The 12093-nt window shown below is 38.7% G+C and overlaps 1 protein-coding gene across 8 annotated transcripts in view; it reads right to left on the reverse strand.

Moving 5' to 3' along the window:
• Positions 1-12093, reverse strand: part of PLCB4 (phospholipase C beta 4) — a 182301-nt gene that overhangs the window by 26982 nt on the left and 143226 nt on the right. For all 8 annotated transcript variants that reach the window (XM_079298543.1, XM_079298538.1, XM_079298541.1 and 5 more), the window contains 6 exons: positions 11133-11235; positions 9315-9479; positions 6371-6575; positions 3394-3482; positions 2853-3003; positions 115-164 (listed from right to left, as the gene is read on the reverse strand). In XM_079298543.1, the coding sequence (XP_079154669.1) occupies positions 115-164; positions 2853-3003; positions 3394-3482; positions 6371-6575; positions 9315-9479; positions 11133-11235 (763 nt within the window). The remainder of the gene's footprint in view (positions 1-114; positions 165-2852; positions 3004-3393; positions 3483-6370; positions 6576-9314; positions 9480-11132; positions 11236-12093) is intronic.

Below are 12093 nucleotides of genomic sequence, written 5' to 3' on the forward strand. Positions count from 1 at the left end.
GAGAGAAGGTGGATCAATTTTTCTGTAGCCATATTGACTTTGACCAGGTAAAATCCTGGCTCCTTAAAACAAAAAATTAGGAGCACATGCTGGGAAGCTTGTGTAAATTCTTACCTTCATTTGCTTTAAATCTTCTATCTTCACTTGAGGAATAAGGTCTATACCTGGAAAGGTATTGATACTGTTTATCTAAAACTTCATATACTAGTATATCTCATATTTAAAATTGGAGTTTTACCACAGCAACCTACATTTAACTTAACAATTAATTAATTAATTAATTAATGTTTTTCACCACATTAAAAAATAATTACAGGTTGATGAGAAAATTATTCATCAAAATATATCTAAGACACAGTCATTTCCTTTTCCCATGCTTCAATCAATTGCTTTGTGGAAAAAGAATTGAATCTGAGTATATTTTAATCTCTTACAGTTCTGGACTGAAGTGTCAAAACACAGCAATCTAAGAATTGAAAAAAGCTCCTTTTTGCAAACACAGCAAACCATTTATGAATATTAAAACAACTTCAGAATTTTGGCTGGAGATTGGTCTGGCACCACTTCTTCCAGTGGGAAGGTTTCTTGGGTAGGGTTCTACAAAACTGAGGCTAGGTGTGCTTCTTCTCAGGTTAAAATGCAGGAGGGAAAATTAGCTTACTAACAAAAATAAAATTTGCATTTTGCTTAATACCAAGCTATGGGAAAAGGAGCAGAAGTGTACTCCAAGACTAAATGAGAGTTAAAAATGAAGGAGAAACAGAAAACCAAAAGGAGTGAAAATTCTAATGGAATTTCAATCACACAAGACTAACAGCACTATGTAGATGAATGAAAATGTTTTGATCATTTTAATTGCAATGCAAACAAAACCTGATCTCATTTAATATTTGTGCTTTAATAAATGCCTTGTTACATATGAAAGGCTTTTTAAAAACTACTAAGCACATCCTGTAAGCAAGTGTTAATAAAAATGTCAATACAATGCCATGAGAGTTGTAATTTTTAGTTTTTTTTTAAGGTTTCACACAGAAATGTTTGCCTGTGTATAAATATACTGCAAATATATTTAGTTAACTGCTCTTAATACTGTCTGTGGATGATAAGATTTCTTTTGCTTTGAAAAGGACTTTCTGGCTTTTAAGGTGAATTTAACTGGAAAATGCTCAGACACTGTAAAAGGAAAAAAAAAGAAAGATGGGGGAAGGAGAGGTAGGCAATCTCCTTAGGGAATATGAATTTTTTCTTTTCTTAGAAGCATAAGACTCTGCTCAAGTATACAACATTATCAACATTAGTCTAGTAAATGAGACAGGAGCAGATGTAGGCACAGATAGAGGCTGAAGTTTTCGAAAACACAAGTGATTTAACTCTTACTGAAAATCTGAGACAAAAAAACCTCCCATATTCTTGTGTATTTGAAAGCCTTCCCCATTTTGCTGCACAAGTAATTTCTAATAACAAGATGAGTTGTATTCTAACAGTGGGAGAATTATTCAGATCTTAGTAAATCATAGAAATAAGAAATACAAAATAAGGATTATTGCATGGGATATAAAAATGAGCAACTCTATTTTACCATTCAAGTAAAAAATTGCAGTCAGGAAAGTGTTAAATACTAAAACCTCAGATTAAGAGGTTTGCATCAGGCTGCTGGGTTTCTAAAAAGACTTCCTCAGGATTTTATTTTAAAGCATTCACTACATAAAACCACTACATGGAACATTTCCTTAGCTGTCCAGGTCTGACTCCATGGCCAGCAGCAATCAGTTGTCACCCCAGCAAATTCCATGCTTAATTAATGCACAATGAAACTAACACTTGTGCATCTTGTTCATGATACATGAAATATGAAAACACCTCACTGCATAAAGTGACCTGGGGTTTTCACCAGGGAAGAACTTCTGAAAGAGTTCAGGTGCCAGAGACAATCTGAAGCTTTGACTCATTGCCAAAAGTGGCTCCAGAGAAATGGAATTTGGGTTCTCAAGGGATCCTTTCACAAGTGTGAACTCAGCCATGTGTGCTCAAATTTGAGAAGAGCCATCTGTGGTTTTTTTTTTTCCTTCTGCCGATACCTTTGGGCCAAGGTGGATGAGTGAGCCACATTCTAATTCTTGTGGCCCATTAACAGAAATACTTATTGTCTTTCATTCAACTGTACAAATTTGTTTTCTCACTTAATCTTCATTACCTGTGATGATATGGGAGAAACAAATAATCCCATTTGACTGTATAAAATGACTTTGTAGAGTGAACAGTGATGAGTTAGGAAAAATACTTATTCACTTATAAATGAGCACATTTAATTTTATTTTTTTTTTCAATAAACATGCCATTTCCATAATCACTATTCAGAGTAAAACCACACTATGAAAACATTTCTAATTGTTGGGAAATCTCTACAGAATCCAGTGAATTCTAAATACCTTTAATTACATAAATCTGCAACCCTGCCAAGGGATTTGTGAGGAGAGAAAAAAGCAGAAGAGTTTCTGTGGACTATGCCAGATAATAGTCACTGCTATTGGCACTCCTCCAGGAATCTTTACTAGTAAACTGTTCCCAGAGCCATGCAGGTTATGTGTATAATATACACACATATATTAAAAAAAATTATAGCTGTATGCTACAGGTATACAGCTACACAGAGGTCACTTTGTGAAATAAAGCTGCATGACTTTTATACAGTCATTTTAGTAATACACAAAATTCATTTGCAATTGGACAAGGACAACTCCCAATGGCAAAATGACAAGAATGAATATAACTCCAAAATTAAACTTGAGCAATGAATGTTCCTCTGTGACTTTCTGAATCACTTCAGAACAGAGGGAATGATTTTTGTGTACCTTTCTTAGCATCAGTCCCAGATCCAAAGCCTGCAGTGGTGCTTGGTCGAAGCTCAGAGCTGCTCTGAGGGGTTACATTGGCTTTGGGATTATTGGCTTTTCCTTTTCTGTCATTCTTTGAAGTGTCATTTGGTACATCAGCTATATCACTCTGAAAGAAACATCACAATAAATTGATTGTTCTTTTATCTGTGGTGTAAAAAGTTGGGAAAACTTCTGAACTGGCTTACCTTAAACATAATAAAATTGCAACACCTTTTCAAACAGCACTATAGTAAAGCATTTGTAAAATATTATCAAGTATCTACTTACATCAAATACAACTCCATCCCCATTTATTAAAATATCTCCTACTAAAGGATGTATTAATCTGATCCATGAAAAACCAATGAGTACTTCAGTAAATTACATAAGCCAGACAAAGAAGCTTATATTTGAAAATAAGAAATAAGGTGCATTGATTGGAGAAGGACCAGTTTACTTTAAATAAAGAACACAACATAGACATAAGTGGGTTGTGTTTGTCATTTATTCTACTTACAGTTTCAATACCCATAGCTCTCATTTGGTCTGCTCTTTTTTCTGTGATAGACAAAAATTTCTTTGGATCTGATAAAGCATCCACAATATCTGTAAGAAAAGAAAATCAACTTTTTGTGAGCTTTAGAGGCCTCTGGAAATTAGTATTTTACAAAAGCTTTATTCTAACCCTGTTATTGAGACATGGCATGCAAGATTGGAAGTGCTTATTTCCACAGCACCTGGAACATGGAACAATTCCTAATGCACCAAGGTGTGGTATTAATCCAGGGATCTCATTTAGGAAAAACTCAGACTGCTCTAACTTCCTCCCAGTTAATGACTGTAGAATTTGAGAGCAGGATGGGATCTCCTGAGCCACAAAGCACTGACTTTGTCCCTTGGTTGAAAGGTGCTGACTGACTTGGGACTGCAGGGAATTGCAGAAAATGCCATTGTATTTCCTAGCTAAAAAGCAGTTTCAGGTGGCAATCAGGCAAAACTCATCTCTTTGTGATATTCCATGTCTGGGACATGAGAGGCTGTGAAATAGCTTTTCTAGGAATGAAAGCATCCAACCCATCAAAAGGTTTGGCAAGAAACTTCTTGTTCAAAGTAAGGGCTGGGTTGTATCATCCCCCTCCCAACCTGAGTTGTTCTGTGGAATGTTCCTCTGAAGCCACAGCACAGACAGGTCTCCAATTCCCATAAAAGTTGTATTAAACACTTAGCATTACCCTTGAGATCTGTTTATCTACACAAACAGGTCATCTCCAAAAACTGCTGTGAGCCATTGATGTCTTCTGAAACTTATTTCACATACACAAAAGCCATGTAGAGTTTATTTTTAGCCATGGCAATGGATGTGGCTCAGCACCCACTGTTTCTCCTCTCTCTACCTCATTAAGGATGTCTTTTTTGTCCTTGGCACACAATTTTCAATGAAAACTCAGGGCTACCCTGCCAGCACCATGCGTCACTTGAAAATTGAACCTGATTATCACGAGCTTCTAGGTAAAAATGACTAATGTGTTTGGGAGAGCAGGACCTCTGTGGATTGTGTAAGGAACCACACAAGCACATCACCAAAGGCTCAGCACTTCTGAGGGGGAGGTGACTCATCCCTGCCTCTCACATTGTCATTTTGTCCTCTGCTTATGCTCCCCTTTCTCCCCAGGGAGGTGAGCTGGCAGTGGGGAGCAGCATTTTGTGGGAGAACTGCAATTAAATATAAAACTCTTAGAATCACAGGAAGAGCATATTACACAGGGCACTAGCCAATACCCTAAGCAGACTTACTCACTACAGATTTCTATAATAGAAGCTTCTCTTTGGAAAATGCTGCTTCATTTGCATCAATTTGTGCCATTATTGTGGTTTTATTTGTAACAGAGTGGCTGATGCAAATAAACCACAAGAAATTACAAAGCTATAAAATGAAAAAAGAAAAACATGCATCTTTTAAAGCCTACAATGCATCACCCCTTCTAGTTATTATTCAGGGCACATTTTTAAATCTTACTCATACAGGTTAAAAAAAAAAAAAAAAAGAAAGGAAAAAGAAAGTAGGCAGCTACTGACTTGAGCTCTACCTTCCTACAGGTTTGCTAAAACAACCATGGAGATCCTAATGATAGCTCATAAAACAATGAGAAGTTCACTGCAGTTGATAAGTAATTAAAAACTACATGCCAGCAGAATACTAATGATTCCACCTGAGTGTCAGAAGTTATTTCCCAGTTGTTCATCATGCTGCTGCTCTATATCAACCAGGAAAATACATGAGGCACATCCAGCCTATCTGGGAAGGGAGAGGAGAACTATAATTGAACTCATTTAGTTCCTGTTAATGTGGAGTCTGTTTTTGCCACTGCTGACAGTAAACTACAGCAATCAGTCCTCCAGTTCTAGTAGCATTTTACTGCAACAATTTTGTTACTTAGGGGTAGCAGTATTTTCCTATCTCTATCAAATAAATAATCTACAGCACTGTTGACAATGTAGCACACAATTTGCAAATTCTAAACTGGTGTTGAAATTCTCTTTGAGAAACAAGACTTTCACTTCTGCATGTGCAGAATGCAGTTTAAAAAATAAAATAAACAAATATTTTCTCCTTATGGGTCCAGCACACTCAGCAGCTCAAGCCATCAAACTCAGTGCTAAGTTTAAAATCTGTTCTTAGAAGAAGTCTGGTATCATAAAACATCAATCCCAAATCAGAAGCACATCCTTAGTTGAGGAAAGAGTTTAACCTGAGTCATTTACTGTCAAAAGCTTCAGTTCAGGTAAGAATTAAGGACACACTTAAACATGTCTCTTAGATTGATGGTTCAATTACCCTTGAGAATCTCAGGTTTAAGCAGAAGCTTACATTTCTCTTGAGACAAAGTCCCTGCAGTTAAATACTGGGGATGAAACATGGTGCATAATGGCATGGTGGAGTCCAAGGCCTGTGGCAAAACTCCAAATGACTCACCAGAATCCAGGATTTCACATGTGAGCAACACAAATGCTTCTGTAACACTTTCTTCCCATGAAATACTGGTACTGAAGTCTCAGCCTGTTAATTTTTTTAAACTCTGGATATGCACCAGCAAACACAGACTTGAAGATAGGTTAGGTCAACCTTTCCTTCCTCCAGTACAGATAAAGTACATCCTAACCTTACAGATATTTATGTCAGACAATATGTAATAAAAAACCTCTTAATAGTGAACACAGAAAACCAAATTGAGCTAAATAGTAGTAGCTTATTTTCCACATTATTTTGTCATTTAGTAGATATATGCTCTTATCATTAACAGTGAGGCAGGCACTTGGTCAAAAAGCAGATTTTTTAACTCCATATCCAGAGATTCCAAGGAGTTAAAATACTGAATCTTTCCATCCTCCAGCACTGTGCGTGTGCTTTGGCTGGCACAGTGAAACTGAGGCATTTCAGGACTTGCACACCAACACTCAAGAGCCACAGCACACCAAGACAAAAAAAATCTCACCTCCAAAACCATCAGGCACATAAGTTTTAAGCACAATGTTGCAGAAAACGGTGGGAAGAGAGAGTGGTTTGTTGCCCTCATTCCGAAGGGAAATGTGTCTGTAACCTGCTTGCAGCCCATCCAGAGGCAGGATCCTCTGACCAATCAGCTTATTATTGTCATCATACACTGCTATTCTCAGGACAGCAAGATCAGGGAGGATAACCTGCAAAACCACAAAATGCAGACATTCAATGATGTTGATACAGTGGCTCCCTCCCTGCCTCCCATGTGTGAACTCTGGATGCCAGAAACTGTCATTACTCTAAGATCAGGTCATTCCCTGCAAAACCCTGGTTTTCAAAATTAATCTTTCCTAGAAAAGCTTTTTTCACCCTAAATAAGGGGTAGATTTCAGATTATGTAAATCCTGCAGTTCACAGTCACACCAGCTAAATATTTTGTATGTTTATTTTTCATTGCTGAAGACTGGTGACAGTGATAAGAAGGCAAGTAAATACTGCATGGGAAATGACAGATACAGCAGCAATCAAAGGGCAGGTAGTGCTGGATCAGGAGGAATTATGACAGAAAGATGGGATTTGGGATGCATCCAAAAGGGCAGGGAGAGTGCAAGCATAGGCTGATGGGGATGTCTGTGCTGCCAGCAGAGGTGGGTGTGCTGCACTCAGGACATGGGGGTTCAGGGCATGCACAGGGAGCAGGGATGCTACAGCCTCCTGCATCTGTCAGTCCCCACCTGGGCTGACCAGGACAGGAACAAAGAGATCCCCTGCCCTCCCTGGAGCAGAGGTGCTGCCGCTGTGCATGGAGCAGTGAGGAGACAGACTAACAGAGGTGCAGCTCCTCTGCCAGCCCACCTCAGCCATACACTGGGAAAGATTTCCCACTCCTTCCCTACCTGGTGCTATTCACCAGTGCATGTAGGGTAAAAGAGAAGACCTCAGTAAATTGTGTCTGCCTTCTCCCTTAGACTCTCCCCTTGCCACTTCCATTTTCAGTCTTGGGGGGCACAAAATAAAAGCTGCTTTTGTACCCATGCGATCAGTTCATGGCTATCTTGCTCTACTTAACTACAGTTTAGTACTCCCAGCACAGGTCACCACCAGCACTTACTCCCTCCTCCCCCTACACAACAGAGGGACAACACAGAACCCAGGTTAGAATGACTTTATTTTAATTAAAATGAAACAAAAAAACATGACAGAAGAACAATCAAACACGGTACCTGAGAACAACTGTGTAGGGTTAAGCATCAGCCTGAGGAGAACACTGCAGCCCAAACTGGGCAAGTAAGATCTCTCCCTACAGGTCACAGATGAGCACATCTTTCATTACATGATGGTCTTTGACATAGATTTGCCAGGGAGCAGAAGTAGGGACTAAGTTTATTGTTCCCTCTCCATTAATTTGTATCCTGGTAGGCACTTCCACCCTCTCATGATGTTTTAGCACAGTGAACTCTGTGCCTTCAGTATCTCCAGCTAGAGGAATCCTTCCTGCTGTGCTTCTGCCACTCACCTGCTTGATCTTCAGTGTATGCTGATTACATTGCTAAGCTATGATAGGGGCCTGAAGTGAAGAAAAAGAATCTCTTGGCTGACCTAAGAGTTTAAGAGAATGTGTGACCATGGGATTGCTTACTGAAGAGTAGTGATGAGAAATATTAGCCTCAGCCTCTGTACCCATGTCCCAACACACAGGTTGCACAGGGGTGCACCCTGGAATTTATGGCTTTTTTGATGTAAGAAATCAGACAGCTGCAGATGCTGGTCATATGGCCAGCAAGCCATGGGCAGCAGAATTGCTTGTACATAAGCATCTTCCCTGTGCATCCTCACACACAGAGAAAAGCACTTGAAGTCACATTCATTCCAGAATATGAGTTCAGAAAAAAACTCTTGCATCAACTAAATTCCTATTAAAAACTGGTTATGCTGTTAGGAAAGCAGATTAAGTGTGTAATATACCCAAGTGTGAAGAGTTATCACCACTCAGCAAAGTCTGAACTTTGGAATAAAAGTCTGAACTTTGGAATAAAAGAGCAACAACTTTGCATGACAACAAAACAGGTGCAAGCAAAACAGATGTTATCAAAGACAGCACTGTAACACATGTAGTCTGGATGAAACTCCAGGCAACAGAAGAAAAATAAAATAAATAAATATATATATATATGTGTGTGTCATATATATATAAAGACCGAGAGATAAAAACTGAGCACGGACAAATGGTCTCTCTCTTTAAATCCCCCATGCCAAGAAAAAAAGGGTTGTTTCTCTTTTGGTATTCAAAAAAAAAGAAAAAAAAAAAAAAAAGGTACATGATGCACATGGACTACTGAAGGAGGGAGCTGTCAACACGCCTGAGGAACACAGCACCCTTTCAACTTTTCCATGTAATGACATTGACCTTAGCTTTGGATGCAGCATCTCACCTGCCCTCTAGGCTGAAGGAACAGTGCAAGATAGCAGCCACTGCCAGGGCAGGGAAGAAGAAATCTCCAGGGAATGATGGTGTCCACCAGCGGGGCTCATTCTGAGCAGACTGCATACCTTGAACACAGGCATGGTCACAGAGGAGTGCCTACCTCCAAGTGGGAGGAGGAAGCAAAGGGGAGGAAAAAGCCAAATGGAAACAAAAACAACAACAAAAAAATCATGTGATAGCTACAGAGGTTATCCATTAGAAAAATAAAACCAAAGCAAAATTAAAAAAAAGAACAAAACAAACCAAAACCAAGCAGCCTCTTGAAAGCTGATTTCAGCTTTACATTGTTTACTGCAGTAAACAGGGGCCCTACAAACCCTTTTCCATGGGAGCAGCACTCATCCATCCGTGTGAGCAGTCAGGCTGAAGCAGGGAGGGCTGGCTCAGGAGGGCAGGGAAGCTCATGGGCACGAGCACAGCACAAACTGTGCCTTGCAGAGATCCCACATCCTACCTTCCTGAAGACAAAGGACTCCTCGTTGTAGACGGGGTTCAGGCCGTTGTTCATCACCATGCGCGTGCGGAACTCCTTGCGGATCGTGTCCGTGGGCAGCCCGTACATATCCACCTCCACGTAGGTCCCAATCTTCTTGTCTGACAGGAACTGCCCAGAAATCACCTGCAACACAGCAACACAGTGAGGAAAAGCAATACAAAGGAAACATACAGAAATATCTTCACCGGAAATAGTGGTCATTTTTTACTGACATCATTCTGAAAAATGGTTTACAGCTGACGGATGTGTTTAGTACTTCATATGAAAATGGTATATTTCAAACTGCACCTCTTTAGAAAAGCTTTTGTGATCAGATATATAAATATAACCTTCACCTGAAATGACTGTGCTATGCTATTACCAGTTGTCAGTCATCCCAACCAGCCAGTGTCTCACAGATGCATTCAGTGTATGGAACTGAACAGAATAATCAGAGTCGGCACTGCTATTCCACATCTTCAAACATTCTGTTCAGAAGCTCTTTTTTCTATGGTACATCTTGACCACAAGAGGTGAAAGGAAGATATTGCTCTTCTTTCACTTAGGTGAAGGTTTGAAACTAATCATGTGTCAGTCTGACTCCATATTATGTGTCTGGAAAGTGTGGGATGCTTAAAAAGTGAAAAAAACAAAAAACCCACATGATCCCTCTGTATCCTTTTATATACGAAGATTTGTTGCCATTTCACTCCAAGTCAAGATTAATCTAGCTACAGCAGGTGATTACTCCAGGGAAATTTTTTATTTCATCAAGATGATCTATTACTTAAAAGCACAGCTAATTTTTTCATTACTACAATCAAGGAGGGACGAAAAAAAACCTAAAACATGATTTCACAGACCTAAGCTCATTCCAAATCCTTTTGTTCCCATGACCTAACATCCTTCCAGGGAACACTCTGGATAATAGATCTGAAAAGTTATGTGGATAAAGGGTATCATTGCTGGCTTTTTCTTCTCTCAACTCCTTAATTACAAAATTTGTATGGAATTTTATACTTGTTTTAGTAAAAAAAAAAAAAAATTAACTGTCAAAGTACCTGACCTAGAAACTATCTGATCCCACTTCCTTCTTGGAGGGATTGTGCTTTGATTACCATTTAAGAAAACTAACATTAGTGAAACATGTTTATTGTTCTAGAGGTGCAAATAGAACTGAAGTTCTAGAATGCATGAGGAATGCTTGGCATTGATGGTGTGAAATTCAAATGCAGCACATGGAAAATGCTGAATGAAAGCTGAAGCCTTTTGCTCACAAAGCAGGTTTTACAATTGTCAGCCTCCTTCCAGAACTTGGTACCTAACCATGCTTTAGAACTACAACAGGAGTTTTATGGACTTTGTTACTCATAACTCCAAAGTAAGAGCCTGCCTCACACCAACCATTTTTCTTTATTCATTTTGAAAACATTCTGTCCACTTGAGCCCAGATTCCTCTCTGCTCCATGGTGACAAGTGATGTTGTGCAATTTCATATTGTACATAGGAATGAACTTCACTCCTTTTTCCATTTGTGTGGACTCATGTATTTAAAAAAACCCATGAAGGCTGTTAGAATATGACAATGTGTAATAACACATCATTTCTAATTCTATCATATTCCACTCAGATCAAGTAAACAAAGAAATCTTAGCCAGCAATATTAAAAACAAAAATTAAAAAGGAACCAATATGCTGAAATCTACCTAACCCAAACACATTTACTATATATATCCTATTTCTGATGATTTTAATTGTGCTTTTGGATGTGATGCCAGTTGTCTGTTGCTGTTTTACCTGTACAGAACACGTTGCAGCAATAACACCATCTACAGGAGTTTCAGAGAATGGGTCAAACGTCCTGTCTGGGCGTCGCATGAAATCTGGCTTTAGTAGATACCTTATTTCAAGGAAAAAAAAAAAGGAAACAAAATTATTCTTGATTGGAAATTAAAATTGTGTTAAATGGATGTTCTGCCTTTGAAAAATGAGCTCTCCTACAGCACTGTAAAATCCAGACTCATTCCAGCTGCAAGTGTGAGGAAGTAAAAGAAAGTATTATGGCTGTCTGGAACACAGATAAATATTTATTTTCATTTTGAAATACCATCTTCTGAGAGATGAAATCAATATAGGGTTTTAAGATAAAAATAAATGTAATATAATCAAAGACATTTCAAAACAACTGAATAATACAGCTCAAATATACAGGGAGGTTGTCATGTAATAAAACACAGATGCTCTCATTTATTTTAATACTTTAACACTTTAGAAAAGCACAGAGGGATTTTTCAATTTTATTTTTCCAAATGAAGCAGTTCCTTAGAGTTCAAGACTCATACACTAAATTTCAGCTTGAAGCTAATTTTTTCATTGTGGTGATGAAACCTTGGGGGAAACAACTGATAATGTCAGTGCTGACAGATTGTTAATTACAGCAGCATGAAAGGTACCACCACAATAACACTCACAATACCTCCCTGAGGACCTCACACTGGATCAACATATCAATGAAGCCAATATGTGCTCTGATGCACCAAAACCCAAGGATTCTGCCATCAAAATGAAACAGCAGCTGATCACTGCAGAAAGTCTGCACATTACATTCTCTTCCACTGATGGAAGAAAATGTGGAACTAGAAAAATCTTGCTAATTCTGCAACCCTGACAGACAAAGCTGCTAGAAGATTATTTTTTATCCACCCTTAGTCTCTCTAGTGAAGCACTGGTACACAGTATTATAAAGGCTTTGACAGAA

Source organism: Erithacus rubecula (genome assembly GCF_903797595.1).
Source record: "Erithacus rubecula genome assembly, chromosome: 2".
Classification (NCBI taxonomy): domain Eukaryota; kingdom Metazoa; phylum Chordata; class Aves; order Passeriformes; family Muscicapidae; genus Erithacus; species Erithacus rubecula.